Here is a 26,669-nt window from a genome sequence, read left to right on the forward strand (position 1 = left end):
GGGAGGTCACTCTTAACAGAGCTTCAGCGTTTCTCCTGTGGAGAAAGGAGAACCTTCCAGACGAACAACCCTCTTCTGCAGCACTTCACTAATCAGGCCTGTATGGTAGAGTGGCCAGACAGAAGCCACTCCTCAGTAAATGGCACATGACAGCCCACCTGGAGTTTGCCAAAAGGCACCTGAAGGACTCTCAGACCATGAGAAACCAAATTCTCTGGTCTGATGAAACAAAGATTGCACTTTTGGCCTGAATGGCAAGCGTCCTGTCTGGAGGAAACCAGGCACCGCTCATCACTTGGCCAATACATCCCTACAGTGAAGCATGGTGGTAGCAGCATCATGCTGTGGGGATGTTTTTCAGTGACAGGAATTGGAAGGACTAGTCGGGATTGAGGGAAAGATGAATGCAGCAATGTACATAGACATCCTTGATGAAAACCTGCTCCAGAGCGCTCTGGACTTCAGACTGAGGTGAAGGTTCATCTTCCAACAAGACGACGCACAGCCAAGATCACAAAGGAGTGGCTAAGGGACTACTCTGTGAATGTCCTTGAGTGGCCCAGACTTGAACCTGATTAATCATCTCTAGAGAAATCTGAAAATTGCTGTGCACGGACGCTCCCCATCCAGCCTGATGAAGCTTGAGAGATCCTGCAAAGAAGAATGGGAGAAACTGCCCAAAAATAGGTGTTCCAAGCTTTTAGCATCATACTCAAAAAGACTTGAGGCTGTAATTGGTGCCAAAGGTGCTTGAACAAAGTAGTGAGCAAAGGCTGTGAATACTGTACGTGTGTTTTCCTTTTTCTTTTTTTTTTTTTTTTTAAGATTTCAAACAAACTTCTTTCACACTTATTATGTGGTATTGTTTTTGTAGACTTTTGAGGAAAATAATAAATTTTAATAAATTTTGCAATAAGGCTGTAAGCAAAATGCAGAAAAAGTGAAGCGCTGTGAATACTTTCCGGATGCACTGTAGATATCCCAATGCTTCAGGTTGAACACCACCATGAGTAATGTAGCTGTCTACAGATCAGATTTGTACCAGGTGTGGTACAACTACAATACCTGATATGCCTCTGGTATCCTACCCCAGGCAGCGAGCACCTGTTGAGACACTAATAAGTAAGGTATGCAGTCTAAAGCTTAGTACACACGATCAGAATATCGTATGTAGCAAGGTTTCCAGGCCTGTGGCCTGATGTGGGTCTGCCATTGTTACCGGTTACCTCTCCAGCCCATGTGAGCTGAGACATTGACAACTCCGGCATCTTTTGTTTTGTGGTTTTATTGTAGATAAGGGGATGGGAGAAGGGAATGAGTGGGATACTCCTTAGGCTCAACTAAATACACTTGGGACTTTATCCAGGAAAAATGTCTGTTAACGCTGCCTTGACGCTAGCCAACGCTCATTGACTCTCGGAACACACTGTAACTTGATAGAAGTGCTGACTCCTCGACTTTAAGTCCAGAAGATCCAGGACTGTGGAACTACTGACCCTGCGGTACTGCAAAGTCACCACCCTCCAGCCTTGCACTGGCTTGAGGTAGTTTTTTTTTGTAGGTTCCTGTATGGCTGCAATTCTCAACCGACACTCTGTACAATTCAGGGCCCAAACTGCAGGTGCCCCCTTTAACCTTGAACTCTTTGGGGTTCACTGACTCTGTACCCCCCTCAGTAACTTCAGGGTCCTCAACCTAGGTACCCCCTTTTCTCAGCTGACACTGGGTCCTAGAACCTCTTCCGGAGTGGTCCCCTCTGACTCTAGGCAGACCCCCAGGGGCAATCCTCAGTACTCACGACCCGTGTAGGCTTTCCTTGGACTGGACCCCTCTCGCTCTCCGCAGGCTCTCAGCACACCAGATCCCCTCAGCTCAACTCGGCACCCTCTGGATTCCCAGGCGACACCCCAAGACGTCAGCTTCCTCAGACAGGAGGAGAGACAGCCGTTCTCTCCCTCCTGGGACTCTGCTCCCGCCAAAGACACTGTGTCACGCACTTCCCCCAAACTTATATCCACTCCCAGCATCCTTTGCGGCATTATCTGCCTCCTAGGGTAGTTACAAGCTTGAATGTGTCCCCTGATTGGGCTTCGTCCACTACCCTATGAGAAGCCTCTTACAGGGACCAGTGAGGAGACTTCCCTTTCAGCAAACGCATCTGGAACCCATGACACCCTAACTAACAGAAATCATGGCCCTGCTGTTAGGCAGACAAGGCCCACTATACATTTACCTAGCACCTACCTGTAGGGTGCTACACGTACAAAAAATACCGATGCATACTAGCTCATTATGTGTTTCTCTTTCAGCTTGTAAAAAAAAAAGATTGAACTGAGTTTTACAACCTCTTTAAATGTGTCCCTAGGAGATGCTTTCTAACTGTGGGGGGGGGTGGGACTTGCTGGATGAACCCAGAGACCTGTGTTCCTAAATAGGATGAGCACAGGATCCCTGTGTTCATCACTGACAGAACAGCAGTCTGCTGTGTTTACATCGTCAGACCGCCGTTCTGTCTCCACGGTGAGCGATCGCGGGTGTCTGGCAGACGTTGCGGCCACCGGACCTGCTGATTGGCTCCCCCTGTGGCCAATTGGAGCGTGTGCGCCCCCCCTACTAGCCGTCATTTTGCGGGGCAGCTGACCTGCAGCCGTATAAGTAGGGCGGTTGGTTGGCAAGTGGCTAAGACTTGATGTACAGGGGACATTTGGAAACCTCTCCTGAACGCTTGAACTTGACAGCTAGTAACCGACGGTAAAAAAACGTCCATTGTGCCGCGTTTACATGCAGTGTTTATGCGCATTTAGTGGCGTTTGCATTTTTTTAGAAGCGTTTTTATATTGTAAAATGGTCAGAAATGTATCCCCATTGGAAATGCCTATGAACAATGCTTCTAAACGTGAGTTACTGCGTTTAGGTGCGTTTACACACTGTTACAGGAATTTGGCATTTCAAATGACAAACTTCCGTTTTTGAATGCATTTTTTTTTTTTTTTTTGCTTTTAAAAAAAAAAAAATGCCATTAAACTCAACTGCCTCTAAACGACTTTTTAAATGTCTGTGTACATGGACAGATAAGATAACATAGAGGAGAGTTCAGGGGCTGCTAAAAAAGAAAAACTCCCAACTGCTCCTAAACGTCCGTTTGTCAGCTGCAGTGTACATGAGGCCTAACTAATGTGTCCCAGTGTATCTGTTTTTTAACCGCCCACCGCAGTTATACGTTGGTACTTTGATGTTAAATACCCGGGGTTATGGCAGCAAATAGCTGCCATAACCGCGCTATTTTTAAACTGCCTGCGGTCCTCTTTCACATAAGGGTAGTCCCAGTGGCGGATTTGCCACGGGATCACCCTTACCCCTGCCACTTGCCGGTCGTTATCCCTGCTTACCGGACCTGCCGGTAGCAGGGCAAACGATCTGGTCCCCTCTCCTCACAGGCAGGCCTTGGAGGACCGGAGCGACGTCAAAAGTCGTTTCCTAGCAACGGATTTAAAGAGCCCATTTTTTTTTTTTTTGTGTAGATGTGAGATCTGAGGTCTTTTTGACCCCCAGATCCCACATTAAGGGCTCTTTCAGATGGCCGCTCCGCTGCTTTTGTCCACTGCGGGACTTTTTTTTTTTTTTTCACGGAGCGGATGACATTTGTGTCATCCGCTCCATATGCCCGCATATCATCCCATCTGTTTGCAGATGATATGCGGACATAATGTAAGTATATGGCATTGCGGATGTCAGCGGATTAAACCGCTGACATCCAATTTTCCTTCCTTTCCTTTTTTTGAACGGGTGAAAAAATAGGGTTCTGTTCCGTTCAAAAAAACAGAACAGAACTGAAAGGAAGAAAATCGGATGTCAGCGGATGGTATTCCGCTGACATCCGCAGTGCCATTGACATGCATTATGTCCGCAAATCATCCGCAAAAAAATAGGATGATTTGCGGACAAGCGGAGCGGCCGTGTGAAAGAGCCCTAAGAGGTCCTGTCATGCTTATTTCTATTACGAGCGATGTTTACTTTGATCAAACATTTTTATTTATTTTTTTTAAAAACTGTGTAAAAAATAATAGACAAAACCAATGGGAAAAAAAAAATTAAAGTGCCCTGACCCAGTTAGCTTGCGTGTAGAAGCGAACACGTACGCAAGTTCCCCCCCCCACATATGTAAATGGTGTTGAAACCACACGTGAGGTATCACCACGATCGTTGGCGCGAGAGCAATAATTTGAGCCCTAGACCTCCTCTGAAATTTTTAAAGTGTCACCTATGGGGTTTTTTAAGTACCAATGTTTGTCGCCATTCCGCGAGCGTGTGCAATTTTGAAGCATGACGTTGGGTAGCTATTTACTTGGCATAGCATTATCTTTCACATTTCACTGTTCTCATATTTTTTTTTTTTTTTAAATTTAAAAAAGTGAATTTTTCCAAAAAAATTGTGTTTGTAAGACCGCTGCGCAAATACGGTGTGATAAATAATGCAACAATCTCCATTTTGTTCTCTAGGGGTCTCTGCTAAAAATAAAAAATAAAGTGTGTATATGTATGCGCGCGTGTGTGTGTGTGTACAATAACTAATATATATATATATATATATATATATATATATATATATATATATATATATATATATATATATATATATATATATATATATTTATTTATTATGTATGTGTGTGTGTATATGTGTGTGTGTGTATATATATATATATATATATATATATATATATATATATATATATATATATATATATATATATACACAGTTAAACCTTGGATTGCGAGCATAATTCGTTACGGAACCATGCTTGTAATCCAAAGCACTCTTATATCAAAGCGAATTTCCCCATAAGAAATCATGGAAACTCAGATGATTCGTTCCACAACCATTTATTCATAAGTCCTTCAGTTTATAGTCCATATAAAAAGATTATAGCATTGCGATAGGTTATATAACCATAAAATGTCCATCCACAAACAGCCGCTTCCACAAGGGGATTAGAAGCAAAATCCAGCAGGAGCTACAGAGTATCAAAGAGAAGAGTGGCGCCTCTAAGTGTAGAAATATGGTTCCATTTAATGAAGGTGCAATATTTAGCAACTCACAAGGTTGATGAATAAAACAGGCACATCTAAGTACGCAGGCATCCGGGGTAAAGCTGTCCACATAGACTATCTTCTGCACCGCCGGCTGCCAGTCTGTAATCCTGACCGGGAAGACCACCCTGCAGTAAAGCGATCTGAAAGCGAGGGGCAGCATGGAAGGGATGACGTAGATGGCGGTGCGGAGGATGGTCCTATGTGGACAGCTTTACCCCTGATGCCTGCATCCTTAGATGTGCCTGTTCCAATCATCAACCATGTGAGTTGCTAAATGTTGAACCTTCATTAAATGTAACCATATTGCTACACTTAGAGGCGCCTCTCTTCTCTTTTATACTCAGCTGTGACTTGAGGCTACTTGTATATCAAGACATCGCTTGTATACCAAGTCAAAATTTATTTGAAAATTTTGCTTGTCTTGCAAAGCGCTCTTAAACCAAGTTACTCTCAAACCAAGGTTTTACTGTATAGTTATTGTAATGTGTGTGTATGTATGTATGTATGTATGTGTATATATATATGTGTATATATATATATATATATATATATATATATATATATATATATATATATATATATATATATATATATATATATATATATAATTAATATTAGTTATTGTAATGTGTGTATGTTTGGGGGTTTTAAGTAAGTAATTTTCTTGAAAAAGAAAAAAAAAAAAAAACGGATTTTAACTTGTGAACAAGTGTCGGCAATAGGCCCGGTCCTAAAGTGGTTAAAAATAAGCTCCCGCTGTAGCCATCAGTTCGAGAGACATGGGCTGTCACGTGAGCCGCGCTATAAAATAAAAGGTATACACTGGGGTACATATTTTATTATAACAGAGGAGATTGGAGCAAGAGGATTGTGGCTTAACGACCACTTTAATATTTTGATGTTAGTACAACTATTCTCTCCCCCCCCCCCCCCCCCTGTACACATGGGCTTGAATGTCTGCCGATACCTCCTGATATTCGGCCCGTGTTATGGGGCTTTAACTGTGACCGAGATGAGCAAAGTTCTGCATTGTTGGCATACTACAAAAGTTTTTAAAATTCTTCTTTATTTTTATTTTTTTTTTTGTCGTTTACCTTTTTAGATTAACTGTTTCTGTACTAGGTTGATAAAATGTCTACAATGTGTTCATTGTTTTTTTTTTTTTTCTTGCACAGTTGTGTAGGACAAAAAGGGAAAGCAAGATCTTTTAGAATGTGATAGTGTTGTGGGAGTAAATTCTTTGTGCAGTGCTGAATATTGCACTGTGAGAGAACTATGGCCTTTTGTTCTGTAAAGGTCAGGTTGTAACATGCTATTCTTTATCCGCTGAATTAAACGAGCAAAGCCTTTTTTAATAATTTGTGTTTATTTTAAATTTTTTTTATTCATTTTGGGGGGTTGACTACATCCTGACAGTCTGGCCTCAATACTTTGTCAGCCAGAAATATGTAATGCAGCTTGTGAAGTTTGGGGAAAGGGAAGTTACAATTCCTTGATTCACAAACCATCCTGGAATAAGTATACACAATCAAGTACAGCATTTTTTGGGGGTTTACATAATAGCCAGGAAAGTGGTCTTTTTCTATAGGCAGCTTCAGCTGGGGAGGAGGAGAGGCTTCTAAACTCTTAATGGCAACTTTAAAACCTACTTCGATTGCTTTAAATAAATATAAAACCGCTCTTGCACGAAGGCCGTTTTACGCTTGTGCGACTTGGAACTGCAAAAGTCGCATGACAAGTCGTACCTCATGATTTCCAATTTTTACCAGTCCTATTTTTGCGTTTTTTTTTTTTGTAGTCTCTGCACTACTTTGATGCGACTTGAGGTCCATAGACCTCAAGATTACACAGGTATTGCTTCAAGTCACATCAAAATTGCGTGACTTTCAGGTCATACAAGTGTGAAAAGGGCCTTAAGGTCTGCTTATTATGTAGTGCCCCCTTCCTCTCTTAAATAGCGGCATTAACAAAAACTTCTGCAGAAAAAAGACTAGGGGTTACAATCTTTCCATTGACATCCTAGTAATGCTGAGTATCCCAAATCTCACAAAACGCACAGGTGCAAGAGCATCATTTTTGCGAGATTGGGAATCCTCTGCTCAGGATCTCTCTAGAAGGATTGAAATGTCACCCTTTTACTTTGCTTCCCAGCGGTGATAACAATGGATATGCCGACTTTCAGTGATCAGCTGCTCCTTCATTGCTCAGTCATTGGCTGGAGAAGGGTGCTTAACTGCTTATACACTGCTCAAAAACTTTAAAGGAACACTTTTTTTTTTATTCAGAGTACAGCATCAAGTCAAATTCTTGGGATATTTATCTGGTCCGTTTAGGTAGTAGAAGGGGTTGTTAATTAGTTTCAGCTGCTTTTGGTGTTAATGAAATTAACAAGTTCACTAGATGGGCAACAATGAGACAACCCCCAAAACAGGAATGGTTTTACAGATGCAGACCACAAAAAAAAATGTTTTTCTTTTATTCATTGACACACAGCTCCAGAATCTTCTTCTTGACCATTGGGTTATGCTGCCCCCTATGGGAGTAGGACACTAGGCAGGAAAAAGCTTTACCATGCCTATAGGGCAGTCCCAGGGGATATACTCCCACTTCCTGCTATAGGCATTTGTTTTTTCTGCCTAGTCAGGAGTAAGGACCTAGTTCCTTGCTGGGATCTCTGGCCCTAGCCTTTTTTTTTTTTTTTTCCTTTTTGTTATTTTCTGTTCCTGTGAGAACTACAATCAACTGCTGGACTGGGTGACAGACTGGATATTCTAGATCCTTATGGTCTCCCCAGACTGGCCAGCAAACGCGACCCGACCTCAGCTCTGCTCTAGGTCGGGCGCGACATAGCCCCACTGGAAGGGGACTGGCTGGCGAGCTAAACATTTCGCGAGGACGCACCCGAACTGGTCACGGCCTAAGTCGCACCCAGTTCCAGGGTATGGTAAGTAGTGTCCAACCCCCCCTCCCTCCTGTGAGTGTCCTGAGGCCACCCACCTCCCCTTGGATGGGATCTGTGCGGCTAGGCCTCCACCAAATTTAGACCGCTGCCTACTAGGCCATGTGGCCAGCTTGGTGCCTTCCCTGCGTGGGGGAGGGGGGGCTGTGGGCACTCTTGTTTGATGACAGCATGGCACCATTTTGCATAGGGCACCCCCTTTTAGTGCTGCGCACCCTCTGGGTACTTTGCCGCCTCGTCTTAAGGGGGCCATTTATTTTCATGCAAACCTCTATGGAGGGGCTTTGTTTTTTTTTCGTGGGGTCCAGTAGGTGGTCCATTTGTGGGCCCTGGGTCGGCGTCCCATTTCGGGATCACAGTTGGCGACCCTCACCTGCCTGTTTTGTGTCTATGCAACAATCCTGATATGTTTTAGGGTGAGCTTAGTATGTTGCGTCCCTACTGGGTCTGCGTCCACGCACTTCGTGTGCTCTGATAGTGAGGATGTTTCCTCTTCTACTGCAGTAATGCGTGCAACGGCGCTGGTGGATGCTCTGATTGTATCGGTGCAGACACATTTGAAATAGGAGGATGCAGTTGCTGCTGCTTCGGCGGTGCCGGTCTCCTTTTTGGTACCTGCAGCTCCTCAAAAGCGGCAAAAGGTGTCCCCTCTTTCTGCCTACTTGACAAAAATTGTCACGAGTCAGTGACCTAAATGCATTCTGTTGATGCTTAAGCATTTTTGCTAGAAGGTATCCCTTTTGTAGAGTCCCTGTTTTTAAAAAAGTGGACAGTCCCAGCTGTGGTGGATTCTCAGGGTTTCAGGCCAAATAACTCCTCTTTAAAAGTCAGAGTCTCCTCCACCGGAATTAAAGACCCCTTTGACGGGAGAGTTGAGACTTTGGTCCACCACATGTTTCCTGTGGCTGGTTTGGTCCTTAGGCCGGTGTTCACCATAGCATTGGTGTCCCACACTGTAAGGGAGTGGGCAAAGCTTTTGCATCAGGATATGGAAGGGGGAACAGCTTCCCCCCTGCCCTTGCGAGCTGGTGGACCAGTTGGTCCAGGAGTTGCAGTTTTATCTGTGGTGCCTCTCTGGATGCAACTTTCTTGGTTTCTAGGCTGTCCATGACAGCAGTGGTCCTTCGGCGCCTGATATGGTTGAAATGCTGGTCTGCGGACCAGTCTTCCAAGATGGCCTTCTTCCACAGGCTGCCAGGGGCGAGGAGTCTCGTCAGAGAGCGGCTTCCTCCAGACCTGCAGACAAGTCCTCTTCTGCCTGAAGGGTCGCCCTCACCTGTGTCTGAGGTGGGGGGGAACATCTTTGCTTCTTTCCGGACCCATAGACCTTCCTGATTCAAGACAGGTGGGTAGGGGGTGCACCGATCCGATATTAGGATCGGATATCGGGCCCTGATACTGACAAAATTGCTGGATCTGAAAAAGTAACAGATCCATGGGCTGATCCAGGTTTGTTTTTGTTTTTTCGCAGCAGAACCTGTCATTCGTCAGCTTCACGTGTGTGTCGAGTGCTAGAATCAACATGGAGCGAGCCAACGAGTTCTACTGCTACATTTCATTTATTTAACGCAGGGTTTGACAAACCCCGGGCGCCAGGTCGTATTGGTGACTAGAATTAGTGACCTGGCACCTGGTGTGCACTGCAGGAGTGTTCTGTCTGTGAATGTTCTGTCGCCTTGCGCCGCCCCCCCCCCCCCCCGAGCGCTCGAACTACCGCACCATCCGATTCCTCCGAAGAGGTGTGGAACAGCGCCTGGCCCTGGGTACCATCAAGGGCCAGGTTTCGGCCTTGATTATTTTCTTTCAACATCCTTTTGGCTACGCATTCCTTTGTTTGTTCATGGAGTTCGCTACTTGGCTCCACCCATGTGGTCTCCGTTGCCTCCGTTGGATCTCAATTTGGTACTGTCAATTCTTTAGAAACCGCCTTTTGAAAATATTTGCGAGATGCCTCTGCTCACATTGTCCCAGAAGGTAGCCTTCTTGGTGGCAATTACTTCCGCACGGAGGGAGTTCGAGCTGGAAGCCTTGTCTTGTCCTCCTTATCTGGTAGTTCACAGAGATGGTGGTGCTTCGCCCTTGTCAGTCGTTCCTTTCTAAGGTTGTCTCTGGTTTCCATCTGAATAAAGACATTGTGTTGCCTTCCCTGTGTCCTTAACCTAAGTATCCTAAGGAGCTTGCCTTGCATTCTCTGGATGTGGTTTGGGAGATCAGGGTGTGCCTGGCGGCAACTGAATCGTTTAGGAAATCAAACTCCCTTTATGTGCTTACGGATGAACCTCGCAATGGGTTGGCCGCGTCTGCTTTGACCGTTTCCGGCAGTGCAGACCTATTTGATCAAGGGTCAGGTTCCTCCTTTCCCTGTTCAGGCACATTCTACGTGGACACTTGGTGCTTCCTGGGCCTTCTGCCATCAGGCAACAGTGATGCAGGTTTGCAAGGCAGCCACCTGGTTGGCTGTGCATACTTTCAAAAATTCTACAAAGTAGATGTGTTGGCATCTGCGGATGCTGCTTTTGGCTACAAGGTTTTGCAAGCCACTGTTTAAGGGTACTTTGTCCTTTTTGTGGGTGTATTGCTTTTTTTAGTTGAGCTCCAGTTGTTCCTGGTTGAGCTCCATATTACCTGATTTGGCTTTGGGAATTTTTTCTGCTTCTTTTTTTTTTTTTGTCCCTACCCCTCATTTTGGCACTGCTTTGGGACGTCCCAATAGTTAGAGAAGGTTCTAGAGCGGTGTCCGTCAATGAATGAAAGAGAAAATTGGATTTTTGTCTTGCTATAAATTCCTTTTTTCTCTGATGTTCGTTGACGAACCCAGCACCCACCCCCCTCTGTATTGGGTTATTTTTCTTCGGACACTGTTGCAACAAAACTGAATGCCTAACCGCAGTAAGTGGGAGTATACCCCCTGGGACTGCCCCATAGGCGTGGTAAAGCTTTTTCCTGCCTAGTGCCCTGCTCCCTGTAGGGGGCAGCATAACCCAATGGTCAAGAAGATTCTGGAGCTGTGTCCGTCAAACAACATCAGAGAAATTATCATGCTGGATAATCTATATTGATATGGACTGGGTAATGTGTTAGGAGTGAAAGGGTGCCACGTGGTTTGATGGAAATGAAAAATGAGCGACCAACAGAGGGCTGAACTCAGACACCCCAAAAATCTGTGAAAAAATGCTGCGGCAGGCTAGTCCATTTTTCTGAAATTTCATTGCAGCAACTCAAAATGGTACTCATTAGTTTGTATGGTCCCCACGTGCTTGTATGCATGCCTGACAACGTCGGGGCATGCTACCAATAAGACAACAGGTGGTGTCCTGGGGTATTTCCTCCCAGATCTGGACCAGGGCATCACTGAGCTCCTGAACAGGCTGAGGTGCAACCTGGTGGCAACAGATGAACCAAAATCGAATGTCCCAGAGGTGTTCTCTTGGATTTAGATCAGGCAAGCGTGAGGGATATTCAATGGTATAAATTCCTTAATTCTCCAGGAACTGGCTGCATACTCACGAGGCCGGGCATGGTCAGGCACCAGGAGCAACCCATACCCACTGCACCAGTGTAGGGTTTATCAATGGGTCAAAGGATTTCATCCCGATTCCTAATGGCAGTCTGGGTGCCATTGTCTATCCTGTAGAGGTCTGTGCCTCCATGGATATGCCTCCCCAGACCATTACTGACCCACCACCAAACTGGTCATGCTGAAGGATGTTACAGGCAGCATAACATTCTCCATGGTTTCTCCAGACCCTTTCACGTCTGCCACATGTGCTTAGGTTGAAGCTGCTCTCATCTGTGAAAAGCACAGGGTGCCAGTAGCGCGGACCTGCCAATTCTAGTGTTCAGTGACAAAAGCACAGGGCCCACTAGAGGATGTCATCGAGCTCTCAGGGCACCCTCATGAAGTCGGTTTCTGATTGTTTGGTCAGAGACCACTGCTTTGGCAGTGCTCTTGTGTAGTTTGTGATGCCTCAGGTCAGGTTGGGGATTTTGAAGGGCAGGAGTAAGAGATGTAAATGATAGGTAACATAAATAGTTTATTTAAACAATATAGTATTTACAAAACTTAAGGGTGAATGGGTAAAGGCCCATTTGGGCCTATTTTATAACTATTTATGTTACCTATCATCATTTATATCTCTTACTCCTGCCCTTAAAATCCCCAATCTGACCTGAGGCATCACAAACTACACACGACTCTTAGGGATGGTGGCAGAAACTACTATTACCTTCCAACATAAGACCCAACAACCTAACCCTTTCAACTTGGCAGTGCTCTTCCTGTTCCTCTGTGCACAAAGAACCCGATATCAGTCCTGCTTTTGGGTTAAGGACCTTCTACGGCCCCGTCCAGCACTTGGGAGTAACTGCCTTTTTTCTGAAATCTCCTCCATGCTCTTGAGACTGTGCTGGGGGACACAGCAAACCTTTTCGCAATGGCACCTATTGATGTGCCATCCTGGAGGAATTGGACTGCCTGTGCAACCTCTATAGGGTCCAGGTATCACCTTGTGCTATCGGTAGCCAAATGCAAAACTAGTCAGGGAAAAAAATTGTTTTTTTTTTGTCTTACGATAAAATCCTTTTTTCTCATTGAGATCTGATGTGCTTTCAGTGTTCCTTTAGTTTTTTTGAACAGTGTAGTCTTCAGGGAGTTAAGGCTGTCCTGTATGACAGGAGCAACTGATATACATTTTTAAACCACATTTTTTCAACTGTGGATTTTAGAAGTATGCTTGGATCCATTTTAAGGTTTTGGAATTTGAAATATATAATTTTGGACGTGTTGAATGTATACTGTGTTTGTTTTTTTTTTTTAACTGGAAATTTTATATATTACACTTGAGTACTTTTTTGTAGTTTATCAATGTTGTATATTCTAAACTGTTAACCTGTTGTTTTTTTTTTTTTTTCTTTTTTTTATAGTTACTAGGAGCTTCTTTCCTGGCTATTGGATTGTGGGCATGGGCAGAAAAGGCAAGTACCAGTCTACTTTTGTTCTAAAAGATATAGCAAAACTCTTCTGTGTAAGATGAGCTTGTAGAGCTGCAGTTTTAGGAGTTGCTCTGACCCAGTGCAGACCATACAATTTGGCCCTTGTCCGTCTCTAAAATTCCTGCACTTGGCTAGGTTTATAGTAGTATTGGCATCTTGTGAATGCCCATAATAATGGGGGGTAGGGGTTGTGGATGTGCATGTGCACATGCAAGTTGTGCAAGGAAGATTTTCAGCCAGTTAAGATTGGATGGTGGAAGACTGGTTTATCTATTTTTTGCATATGAACTTTAGTTGTGATGATATTATTACTATTTTTTTATTTTTATTTTAATTTTTTTCTTAATTCACTACTGTGATTGCACTGTTGGCGATTTACTAAAACTAGAGATTGTAAAATCTGGTGCAGCTGTGCATGGTAGCCAATCAGCTTCTAACTTCAGCCTTTTCATTTTAAAGTAATACTAAAGTCGTATGTTTGGTTTTTTTTTTTTGTTTTTTCTCTTTAACCGGTTGCCGACCGCCGCACGACTATATACTGCGGCGGTCAGCCCCGGCCAGGCAGAGTGACGTATCGGTACGTCACTCGCCTGTCACTGACTTGCGAGCCTATCGCGGGCGGGCGCGCGCCCGCCGAGGCGCGCGCCCGCCGCGGCTCGTTCACAGGCAAGTCAGTGCGTGTGACCGGCGGACTCGATGTCCGCCAGTCACACTGCGATCGCTCCTGTGAAGGGAGAAAGACAGAGCAGCTTGTGTAAACAAGCTGCCTGTCAGTTCTCCCTGTGTAAAAGTAAAGATCTGACCGTTCTACTATGTAGAACGGTTGATCTTTGCTTTTACACCAATAGGAATGTCCCTACACAGTAGAAAGCACGCCCCTAGGACACACTTAACCCCTCCCTGTCCAATAAAGTTAACCCCTTCCCTGCCAGTGTCATTTTTGCAGTAACAGTGCATATGTATAGCACTGATTACTGCAGTAATGTCACTGGTAACCCCAAAAGTGTCAAAAATGTCAGTCAAGGGTCCGATCTGTCCGCCGCAATGTCGCAGTACCGAAAAAAAAATCGCAGATCGCCGCCATTACGCGTTAAAAAAAAAAACACCAAAAATGACAAAAATCTTTCTCTTTGTTAGTAAACGCGATAACTTTTGCGCAAACCAATCAAAATACGCTTTTTGCGATTTTTTTTTTTTACCAAACATAGGTAGCATAAAACAAATTGGCCGAAAAATGTTAAAAAATTTTGATTTTTACTTTTTTTTTGGGGAATTTCATATAAAAAAATGTGAAAAATATTGTTATTTTTGCAAAATTTACGCTCTTTTTTTGTTTATAGCGCGTGATCAAAAAATCGCACAGGTGATCAAATACCACCAAAAGAAAGCTCTGTTTGTGGGAAAAAAAGGACGTCAAATTCGTTTAGGTACAGCGTCGCACGACCGCGCAATTGTCCGTTAAAGTCACGCAGTAAAAAATCGCAAAAAAAACCCTGGTCCTTTAGCAGCCAAATCCTCCGGGGCTTAAGTGGTTAAAAATACCACACGTTATACTTGCCTCCTCTGTGCAGTTGGTTTTGCACAGAGCAGCCCAGATTCTCCTCTTGGGTCCCTCGCCGGCTCTCCTGGCCCCTTCCTCCTGTCGATTGCCCCCACAGCATGCAGCCTATGGGGGCATCCAAGCTGTAGCTCCCTGTGTCCATTCAGACATGTAGTCGAGGTTCACCACCCCCCCCCCTCCCCCTTGCTCTCACTACATACAGTGGGGGAAAGAAAAATTTTATTGGATCCCCTGCAGATTTTGTAAGTTTGACCACTTACAAAGAAATGAAGGGTCTATAAATTTTGTCATAAGTGTATTTTAAATGAGACAGAATGTTAACCAAAATTCCATAAAAAACACAAAACAAATGCTCTAAATTTAAGTTGCTGTTCAGTGAGTTAAATACGTTTCTCTTTCGTTCAACGGACACAGTGCTCCATAAATCCGAACTAGTGGGTTATATTGCCTCCTCCAGGAGTAGGACTCAGGCAGAACAAAATACACCTTGCTATGCCCATGGGCCGTCCCCAGCCGGTGTATATATAACCCCCCTCTCTGCTCTAGGTAATCAGTTTTAATCTGTCTAGTCAGGAGTAAGGACCTAGGCTCCCGGCTGGGATCTCTGGTCCTAGCAATTTCCTTCCTTACATCTTTTTTTTTTCTCGGGAGATCTACAGTCAACTGCCGGGCTGGATGACTAGCTTGATAATCTAGATCCAGTGGTCCGCCCAGCCAGCGAGCACGTGGAGTTCTGTCTGGAGCGTTACCCGCACCATGGATGCAGGACGGTCGGACCTGCCTGCAGGTTCCCTCCTCCCATCCTTAAATCCCTCACTGAGCTGGGCTTCCCCATTCACATTTCCTCCCTGTCTGGACCTAGAGTCTGGTAGGGGTCCCAGGGTAGAGAATGCAGCAGAGACCCCTTGGGGTCTCCCCGCTATCCCCACTCTGTAAGGGTCCTGGGATAGTGTGTGTGTCCCGCCCTGTAGTCTGGAGGGGTCCCAGTGTAGGAGACCCCTAGGTGCATGCCCTGATGTTTGAAGTGTGGGTATAGTGCAGGGGAGGGGGGTCCCGGTGCAGGAAAGATCCTGGCAGCATGCTTCAGTATTTGTAGCTGATGGTGGCCATTTTCCCTTAGTCTGGCTGGTCTCCGGTTGGTGGCCATGTTTGTGTAGCAAGATGTCATGGGGGCCATTTTGCCTTAGTCAGGGAGATGCGGGAGACAACTGAAACCTCGTGGGGATGCCAAAGCTCTTCCTCAGTTTCCTTTTCCTGTGCCCGGGACATATGAACAGGGATAGCGTCCATGATGCTGGATTCAAATTCTCTGTGCTCCTCTGGTCGGTAGGGTGGGTCTTTGGGGTCCCTGTTATCTCGCTCTCTGCTGATGGGTACCCTAAGCCTTGAGTGGATCCTTTAGTGCTGCTAAAAGATTGTTTTTTGTGCTGCAAGGTCTTCCTTTCTTTTTATGGAGCCTTCGTGTTACATCTCCCCCACTGACCCCCTCATGGAGGTGGAAGGTCCCTCGGAACCCCAGCTTTCCATGGTTGCATTGATGGTGGTCCTGCAGTCCTTAGTGTCCCGGGTGAAAGTGGCGTGTGGGCAAAGAACCAGGAGGAACTGTCCCCCGCCTTTTCTGCTTAGGCTGTCTCATCTGATTTTGAGCCTGATGCTGCCATGGACATGGCCCATCCAGGGGAATTTAATATCCCACCCTCTGATTCATCCGATAGTGAGGATGATTCCTTCATGGCTGCAGCAGTGAATGAAAAACCGCTGGTAGACCTGCAGTGCGTGAGACTTTAAAAATGGAGGATGCAGCTGATGTAGCCACGGACGTGGCTGTGTTGTTTGGTACGAACAAGTCGCATTGTACTCCAAAGGTTTTTCCTCATGTGCCTTATTTTGACAGGTTTTACAGGTTTTCCTGGAAGTAGTGGGAACAACCAAAATTACCCTTTGTGGTCCCCAAAGGTTTTGCTGTATGTTACCCCTTTTGAGGAGTCCCTTTTAAAAAAAAGTGGACTAGTCCACCAGTGGCGGACCCTCCGGTTTCCAGGTTGAATAAAGCAACCATGATCCCAGTAGAAGAATCTCCATCCTTCACGTACCCGGCTGACAAGAAAGCGGAGGCTGTGGCACGCAGCATGTTTACTTTGGCTGGTTCGGCTTTGCGGCCAGTCTTTGCCTCAGCCCTGGTGTCTCAGACCCTAACTGAATGGGCCAAGCTTTTGTGCCAGGGCCTGGGGGTGAGCAGGTCCCCACTGCTTATGTATATTTAGCGGATCTGTTGGTCCATGGGCTGCAGTTAGGCATGTGCTGTGGCTTAAGAATTGGTCCGCAGACCAAGCCTCTAAGAAAACTCTTTTTTTTGCCATTTCAAGGCAATCGCTTGTTTGGGGCTACCCTGGATGACAACATTAAAGCGGAGTTCCGGGCAGAGAAAAGTTTTTTTGTTGAACATACCCCCGGGACAGTCAGGGCTAGCACATTCCACAATGGCTAGCCTCTGATCTGTCCCGGTTCGCACTTACCTTTTAGAAGAAATACTTACTTAGAAATTTTCTTCCACAGCGTTTCCATCTCGGTTGTGGGCAGCTGAAGCCGGCGCGGTCCTCTTCTCTGTCTTCTTCCGCGTCTTCGTGTCCCAGAATGCACTGCACCGGCCCCTCTCGTCACTTCCGGCGCGGCGCCGCATTCCTAAACAGCTTCTGGGCATGCCCAGAAGCTGTTTAGCAGGGGAATGCGGCGTCGCCCGGAAATGACGAGTGGGGCCGGTGCGGCGCATTGATTCCTGGGAGCTATGACGTTTAGCTCCCAGGAATCATCGCGAGGCAGGAAGTGACGGGGTGAGCCTCGGCGCTGGAGGAGGAAGCTGTCATAGGTGAGTATTTTCGATCGTCAATAAAAAGGTGAGTAAACAAAAAAAAAAATAACTATCCAATTCCTTTTCAGGTGCGGCATACCTAGCGGAGGGGCACAAAAAAAAAAATCTTTTTTGTGCCCGGAACTCCGCTTTAAGGGTATCACAGGGGGGATAAGTACCTTCCTGCCACAGTCAAGGAAATGGAAGGAGCCTTGCCGCAGATGGGGGCCCTCCTTCTCATCCCACAGAAAATGATTTTGTGCCCTCACCCATTATTGGGGTGGGGGGACATCTTCATTTGTTTCATGCCCCATGGACTTCTTTGGTGAGCATCAAGGAGATCCGCAAAATGTTTCTTTTTGTGGGTACCCAGTAAGGGGGGACAAGCTTGTCCTTTTCAGGTTTTTTAGGAGTCTCCTTGTGTGGATTTAATTCCTGTAAAGGTTCAGGTGATATCTGAACTACCTAAGGTCCCCTCTATACCTGTCCAGGGAATTGATTTACCTAGGTCTGATAATATTTCTGACCAGGGTTGTCCTTCTTCTGCACAAATTTCAGGGACCACTGGCTGTGATTCACGGGCTGCTGTCATACAGCTAGTTCTCTCTCCTACAGCTAGTTCTCTCTCCTATTTTGCATACAGGTTCTGAGTCCAGTGGTATCCACCTTCAAGACAGTTCTGTTTGCACAGTCCTACATGCAGCTCCTTTTAGCAGGTTCGGCTCCACAGGAGGAAATCGAGGTTCGTGGCAAGATCACGGATTTCTCTGGCAGGCGCCGCAGGCGTCCAAGGGCCACAGTAAGGACAGTATCCTCTTCGGGCTCAGGCTGCTTCCACAATTCCTGCAAGGAATCAAGGGCGGGGATCTTCCAATCAGTCTGGTGGCCATAAACGTCCCTTGAGGGCTTCCTCCACCAGTTGTCCCAAGGGCTAATCTACCATCCTGCTTTAGTCACTGGTTTTAATGGCCTAGCTATTGAAAGCCAGGTATTGAGAGGATAGAAGTCTGTCTGGATCAGTGATCCCTACTATGGTGAAGGCAAGGAAGTCTTTTTCCATCTTATGTGGAAAGGGTACATTTCTTGGTGCGAGTCGATTGGCGCTCATCCTCAAGCTTTTCCTGTCGCTCGGATCTTCACCTTTCTTCAACAGGGCATTGATCAGAAGTTGACCTTGAGTACCATCAAGGGCCAGGTGTCTGCCTTGGCAATCTTCTTTCAGCGACCCCCCCCTAGCCACGCACTCTTTAGTTCGTACCTTCATTCAGGGGGTTCGACATGTGGCTCCACCTGTACGGTCTCTTTTGCCGCCATGGGATTTAAATTTAGTGTGTTCGGTTCTCCGAAACCTCCATTTGAGAATATTCGGGAGATTCCCTTGTCTACGTTATCCCAGAAGGGGACATTCTCGGTGGCTATTACCTCCACCCTAAGGGTATCGGAATTGGCGGCATTATCCTGTCGCAGTCCCCATTTGATGGTCCATAGGAATAAAGTGGTTCTTCGTCCCTGTCCATCATTTCTGCCCAAAGTTGTGTCTGACTTCCATTTGAATGAGGACATTGTGTTGCCTGCCTTGTGTCCCAAGCTGGCTCATCCCAAGGAATTTGCTTTGCATACCTTGGATGTGGTTCATGTGATTTGGGTGTATCTGGCAGCTACTGAGTCTTTTCGGCGGTCAGATTTGCTTTTTGTGGTTACGGACGGACCAAGAAAAGGGCTGGCCGTTTCTTTGGCCACCATCTCCAGATAGATCAGACAGACGGTGACTCAGGCCTATTCCATTAAAGTTCAGGTTCCACCTTTCCCTGTCACGGCCCATTCTACTCGGGCGCTGACTGCTTCTTGGGCCTTCCTTCATCAGACTTCAATATCGCAAGTTTGCAAGGCGGCTACTTGGTAGTCTGTGCATACCTTCACAAAAATATATAGGGTAGATACTTTGGCATCTGCTGATGCTTCTTTTAGCCGCAAAGTTTTGCAGGCTGCTGTTTAAGAGGGGCTGTTCCCTTTTGAGGTGTGTTTGTGTTTTTTTTTTTTTTTCTCTTTTTTCTTTAAACCTTTATTTTTCAGACGGGGCTCCTGTGTCCTGGTTAAGGGCTCTTATGTTTTAGCCTTGGGTTATTTTCCCCACCCCTCATTTTCCTTTTTGGCACTGCTTTGGATGTCCCACTAGTTATGATTTATGGAGCGCTGTGTCAGTCAATGAACGAAAAACAAAATTGAGATTTCTTTCGTTCATTGACGGACACAGCTCCATGTCTTCTTAGACCCTTGGGCTTATGCTGCTCTCTTCAAGAGTAGGACTAGGCGGAAACCATTTTTGCTACGCTCCTGGGGCAGTCCCAGGGGGTATACCATCACTCCATTCTATAGGACTCCAGTTTTTTTTTCCTGCCTAGAGTTTTTTCTCTTCCTTTTGTAGTTCACACAGGAACCGAAAATAATCAACAGCCGGACTGGGCGATGCACTGGATATCGTAGATCCTTCATGCCTTCCCAGTCTGGCCTGCGAGCATGACCCAACTATTAGCTCTGCGCTAGGTTGGCCGTGACATAGCCCCACTGGACGGGGGCTGGACGGCGAGTAAAACACCTCAGGAGGTCGCATAGCCCTGGTCATGACAATGGTCATGAGCAGAGTTGCAGCGTGCCTCCTGCCACAGCACCCTCATTCCAAGTTGACGCAGTGGACAGCCGCGAGTGGTGGCCGCTTGGTTCCGAGGTGTGGGGAGTCATGTCCCCCCTGTTTTCTCTGGGAAATGCTGAGGTGGACACGGGTCCTTCCTGGGGATGGTCCTTCCTCCCCTCATGGTCTCCCCCCCCCCCCCTTCTCCCTAGCGGGGATTTCCCTGTAATGGTCGCCCTCACCTGCCCCCATTCTTCTCCCTTAGTTCCACTTTGGGGTGCACGGCTGTTTCTGGATGGGGGTGTTATTTAGGTGATGAGCTGTGGGGGGGGTCCTTGGTGGGCTACAAATTCCCTGGGTGACACATGGCGCCGCCATTTTGCCATGGCTGTATTCAGCCTCGGCGGCCATTTTTGTATATATATCAACCAGTGGACCTCAGAGAAAAAGATTTACGGTAAGACAAAAACCCATTTTTTTGTACTTACGTAAAATCCATTCAGTTCATCGACTGACACAGCACCCACCCCTCTATTGGGTACTGATACTTATAATACTGCTTGCTACTAAACTGATTACCTAGAGCAGAGAGGGGGGGTTATATACCAGCTGAGGACGGCCCATGGGCGTAGCCAGGTGTTCTGCCTAGTCCTACTCTTGGAGAAGGCAATATGACCCACTAGTTACGATTTAATGGATTGCTGTGTTCGTTGATGAACTTGGAGAAATGGATGTTACGGTAAGTACAAAAATCCCAATATTTGATCACCAACCAACCAATGTTGCTTGGAGAAATTCTTGTTGGCAAGCACAGAGGTAAGCCGCTTCTTGTTGGTGACCAGGTTTGCACACCTCTCAGGAGGGATTTTGGTCCACTCTTCTTTACAGATCATGTATAAATCCTTAAGGTTTCTTGGCTGACTGACTAGGCCACTCTTGATCTTTAATGTGCTTCTTCTTGAGCCACTCCTTTGTTGACATGGCAGTATGTTTTGGGTCATTGTCATGCTGTAAGACCCATCCACGACCCAGCTTAAATTTTCTTGCTGACGGAAGAAGGTTCTCATCTAAGAGTTTTTCAATACATGGCCCCATTCATTGGCCCCTCAATGTGGCAAAGTCAGCCTGTACCTTTTAGCAGAGAAACAGCCCCAAGCTTCACAGCGAGTCAAACACGGCGAGGCTAGTGAATGCCAAAGAGTTCAATTTTGGTCTCATCTGACCGCAGCACTTCTTCTGTTTGGAGGAAGAAAAATGACTATGACTCGTACACCATTCCTACAGTAAAGAAACATTATGCTTTGGGGCTATTTCTCTGTTGCTGTATTAAAGGGGACAATGGACGGGGCCATGTATTGTAAAATCTTGGATGAGAACCTTCTTCCCTTAGCCAGAACACTGAAGACGGGTCTTTCAGCATGACAATGATCCCAAACCTACTGCCAAAGAAGTGGCTTAGGAGGAAGTGCATTAAGGTCATGGAATGGCCTAGTCAGTTTCCAGACCTTAAAGTGCTTGTAAAGTGTGTGTGTGTGTGTGTGTGTGTGTGTGTGTGATTTTGTTTTTTTATAACAAACATGTTCTACTTCCCTCCTCTGTGCAGTTTGTTTTGCTCAGGATTCTCCTCTTCTCGGGTCCCTCTTTGCTGCTCTGGCCCCTCCTTCCGGTCGAGTGCCCCAACTGCAATAAGCTCTGAGCGCTGAGCTGCAGCTCTGGGGGTGCCGAGCTGCAGCTCCGTGTGTCCATTTAGACACAGTGCTGCCGTTTTGGCCCTACCTCTTCTTTCTACTGATTGGCTAACTGACTTTGACTGCAGCGGGAGCAAATGACACTGCTGCTGTGTCTCAGCCAATCAGGAGGGAGATTCCTGGACAGCTGAGGGACTCAAGGACATTGCTGGATAGAGATGTGGCTCGGGTAAGTATTAGGGGGTGCTGGGTCGACTGCAACACATAGGAGGCTTATCTTCACGCATAGAATGCATGAAGATAAACTTCTGCCTTCACAACTCCTTTAATCCTTTAGGAAAATTTATGGAGGGAGCTGAAACTTCAGGTTGCAAAGCGACAGCCAAGAAACCCTAAGGGTTTAGAGAAGAGTGGACCAAAATCCCTCCTGAGATGTGTGCAAACCTGGTCACTAACTAAAAGAAACGTCTTGCCTCTGTGCTTGCTAACAAGGGTTTCTCCACCAAGTCATGTCTTGCTTGGGGATCAAATACTTTTTAACTCCCTGAACTGCCGCTTAATTTATAACATTTGTATCATGTGTCTTTTCAGGATTTGTGGTTGCTATTCTGTCTCTATCATTTAAAATACACCTATGATAAAAATAATAGACCCACCTTTATTTCTTTGTAAGTGGGCAAACTTACAAAATCTGCAGGGGTTCAAATAATTTTCCCCAAATATCAAATGTTTCTGCGAGCTACTACGACCAATACTACTTCAATCAAGCCAGTTGCAAGCACTGATCACCATCTCATTCTGAAGTGTATAGTGCCATACTAAGGCCCCTTTCACACGGGCCTTCCTGTCAGTTATTCAGGCAGACCTGATTGGATGCTCCCTGCACCCCTATGGAGCGGCGGATGTCAGCGGTGATCTCTCCGCTGACACTCGCTGCTATGTGATCCTGTCTGTGAAATCCAGACAGATTGAAACCCTATTTTCCATCTGTCTGGAGGATCGAATCAGATGAAAATGGACAGGCGGTCCGTTTTTCATCTGATCTCCCATAGAGGAAAGTGGGGATCTGACAGGTGTGTCCCTGCAAAGTAATCGGAGATGGACCTATCAACCACCTGCTCAGCGGGGATCAGTGGATCGATCCCCGCTGAGGAAAACTGAGTCTGCCGGTGGAAAGCCCGCGTGAAAGGACCCTAAAGCAAACCTTAGCACTGCGCTAAATTTTATATAAAACTTCCAAAGAAATGTATACATAAATAACAGTTGGAACCTCAGTTGTGGCAAGTGTGCTATACTAGTGGCAACACATGAATTAATAAAACTTGTGATATAATCAAATGCTTCTTTTAAAAAAACAAAGTCTATAACTATGCAGATTCTATGCAAATATATTGTGATAATCCTCCCCGCCACCGACATCCGTGATGTACAGGGTGCTCACTCTTCCTCCTTCTTTTGTGTAAATAAATGGAACACATCCATGTGTCACCACGATGAGTGCTCTCCCCCCCCCCCTCTTATAATTGGGTTCTCACCTCAAATGATGTGACCTCGCACCTAAGCTCGGTCGAAAAAGCGCCTTTTTACCTCTCCGGCCTGGGGATTAGTATTCGGTTAGCCCCAATACATACTCCTTGTCTCCTCACTCCACTCCTCCACATTACTGTTGCAATGTCCCATATGAAGAAAGAATTCAATAGTGCTTGTACCCTTAAGCATAACTTTATTAAAAACAATAATGTATAATGCACCAGACTAAACATACAAAATATCCTCCAACAGCGGTTTAATTCGTGCCTGCAAGCCGTCAGTCCACACTCCTGGAAAGCTGGTTCAACCTAGCCACCGAGTGCCATCACTGTCCTTGCCCCTCCCCTACGCGTATCAACACAGGGTCACTTGTCTTCATCAGGGCGGAATTCTATTGGACAGAGGACTGACTGACTTTTTTATATATAGTCATGCGCCATTTTCTTGCAGCTCATTGAGCGCAGCCATTTTCTTTGTGATCAAATTCACCAATGGTGGTTTTTGGTGGAGTTGTACTCCTGTAGCCGCGCACGAAAAGGCGCTGATTGTATCTGTGCGTGAGACCTTGAAAATGGAGGCCACAGCTGAAGCTGCGACGGAGGCCTTGGTTCCCTTTGGCATTCACAAGCCATCCAGAGTGCCTATTTTAACAGAATTGTCACTAAAGAGTGGGAACGACCAAAACATCTCGTCCCTAAGCGATTTTTTTTTTTTTCTGTACCCCTATGAGTCCTGTCTTAAAAAGTGGACAGGTCTGCCGGTGGTGGACCCTCCAGTCCCTAGATTGAACAAGGCAACCATGATTCCGGATGAAAAGTCCCCGTCTTTTAAGGACCCAGCTGACAGGAAGGCGGAGGCTGTGGCCCGCAGTATGTACACTGTGGCTGGTTCAGCACTGAGGCTGGTATACACCATTGCACTGGTGTTGCAAACTCTGACTGAGTGGGCTAAGCTTTTCCCCGTGTCCTGGAGGGGGAGCAGCTCCCCCCTGCCTTTGCTTAGCTGGCTGACCTATTGGGGGGCTGCAGTTTCTGTGATGCCTCTTTGCAGGTGGCTTCCCTAGTTGCTAGGCTCTCGGTTTCAGCAGTGGTCCTTTGGCGTATAATTTGGCTCAAATGTTGGTCTGCAGGCCAGACTTCTAAAAAGGCCTTGATTGATCTTCCTTTTCAAGGCGATCACCTGTTTTTTGAGCTACCCTGGATGACGTTAAGGGTCTCACAGGGGGGGAAGAGTACCTTTCTTCCACAGCCTAGTAAGCTAAGGATCCTCACTGTAGACGTTGGCCATTCTTCTTGGCTCATAGTTGTTTTTTCATCCCTCAGGGGCAACTCACAAGGGATCAAAGCCTTTTAGGGCCTCCTCTGGTGGATCCAAGCAAACTTGGTCTGGCAAGTCGAGAGTGGGCTTCTCCAGACCCGCAGACAAGGCAACTTCAGCATGAAGGTACGCCCTCACTTGTATTGGGGGTGGGGGGATGTCTTTGCTGGTTTCCGGACCCGTGGATTTCCCTGGTACAAGACAAGTGTATCCACAAAGTCATATGGTCCGGCTAAAAGATTGAGTTTCGCCCTTACCCCCCCAGCTAGGTTCTTTCCTTTCAACTTGCACCTGTCCCCAGAACTCTTACAGGGTCTGTTTTGGGGCGGTGTAAGACCTGTTACTTCAAGGGATGATTGTCCCGGTTCTGACATCGGAATGTTTTCAAGGCTCAGACCCGTTTACAATTCCCAGGAAGGAAGGCAAGGTGATTCCAATCCTGGACCCCAAGGCACTGGACTGCTTTGTGCAGGTTCAGTAGTTCAGAATGGAGTCAATTCGCATGATGGTAGCATCCCTGCATCAGTGGGATTTTCTTGCCTCTATCAACCTCAAGGATGCTTGCCTTCACATTCCAATATGTGCTGGTCACCAGCGCTTCCTCCGCTTTGCCAAGGGAGAGGAGCATTATCAGTTTGTGGAGTTACCCTTTGGTCTCGCCTCTGCTCCTCTGGTCTTTACAAAAGTGTTAGCCCCAGTGCTAGCATTGTTACGCCAATGGGGGATCGCAGTACTGGGCTACTTGGCCGACCTCCTGCGAGCGGAGTCTCCTACTGCTCTGGTGGAAAACCTGGAGCTCGCCATACAAACTCTGAGGGAGTTCGGCTGGATTCTGAATTTTCAGAAGTCATCTCTGGTTCCCGTCCACAAAGCCGGACTATCTGGATCTGACTCTGGACTCGGCCTTAGCCAGAGTGCTCCTTACTCTGGACAAACTCCAGAAGCTGCTGGCTGCAATTAGTCTCCTGCTGTCCATGATGGTGTCTGCCTTTTTGAGGTGGTTCAGTTTGCACAGTTCAATACGAGGTCCCTGCAAAGGAAGATTCTCGGCAAATGAGATCAGAATGTGCAGTGTCTGGACAATCGGATGTGCCTGGAAACAAGAGTCCCTGATATGGTGGTTTTGTTCTCCGGCGCTTTGGCTGGCCAAATCCTTCCTCCCCTTGTTTTTGGACAGTGGTCACCGGGGATGCCAGCCTGTCCAGCTGGGGAGGCGTCCGCTGGAAGAGTCCAGACCACCGATCAATTTCTTGGAACTCCGAGTGATTAGACTCTGCCTGTAACATTGGGCGGATCGTCATCAGGGATGTCCAGTGCACATTCAATCAGACAATGCCACGGCTGTGGCTTATGTCAATCACCAGGGGGGCACAAGAAGTGCCCTGGCCGCTCTGGAGGTAGCCGGCATTCTTCGGTGGGCAGAATGGTTTGTTCGTTCCAGTCTCCGCCGTACACATTCCCGGGGTAGAAAACTGGCAGGTGGACTACCTCAGTTGCCAGGTGTTGGACTAAGGGGAGTGGTTCCTTCATCCGGAGGTGTTTTATCAGTTGTATCTCTGGTGGGGCATCCCCAAGGTGGATCTGTTGGTGTCTCGGCTCAACAGGTGCAGAGGTTTGGGGCTCAGTCACGGGATCCTCTGGCAGAAGCCACAGGCGCACTGGTGGCACTGGTGGCCCTGTGGGGTCAGTATAGTCTGATTTTACGCCTTTCCTATCCCCTTCCCTCCTCTCAAGCGCCTGCCAAGACTTCTACACAGAATCGAGGCAGAAGGGATTCTGGTCATCTTAGTGGGCTCCAATTGGCCTCCCCGGGCTTGGTACGCAGATCTGGTGCGGCTCGTCGTTGACATTCCTTGGAAGCTTCCACTCTGGGAGGATCTGCTGTCCCAAGGACCAATCTTCAATACTGCTTTAAAGTCGCTGGCTTTAAAGCCTTGGCTGTTGAATGCCCGGTGCTGATGGATAGAGGTTTGTCTGAGTCTGTGATTCCAACGCTGTTAGGTTAGAAAATCTTCTTCTAGAAAGCTCTACCATCTTACGTGGAAGACGTA

The 26,669-nt window shown here is 46.6% G+C and overlaps 1 protein-coding gene across 1 annotated transcript in view; it reads left to right on the forward strand.

Moving 5' to 3' along the window:
• The window catches only part of TSPAN17 (tetraspanin 17), a 144,895-nt gene that overhangs the window by 55,332 nt on the left and 62,894 nt on the right, over positions 1–26,669 (forward strand). The window contains exon 2 of the mRNA XM_082256848.1: positions 12,977–13,031. Coding sequence (XP_082112974.1) covers positions 12,977–13,031 — 55 coding nt within the window. The remainder of the gene's footprint in view (positions 1–12,976; positions 13,032–26,669) is intronic.

Source organism: Pelophylax lessonae (genome assembly GCF_965119305.1).
Source record: "Pelophylax lessonae genome assembly, chromosome: 4".
Taxonomy (NCBI): Eukaryota; Metazoa; Chordata; class Amphibia; order Anura; family Ranidae; genus Pelophylax; species Pelophylax lessonae.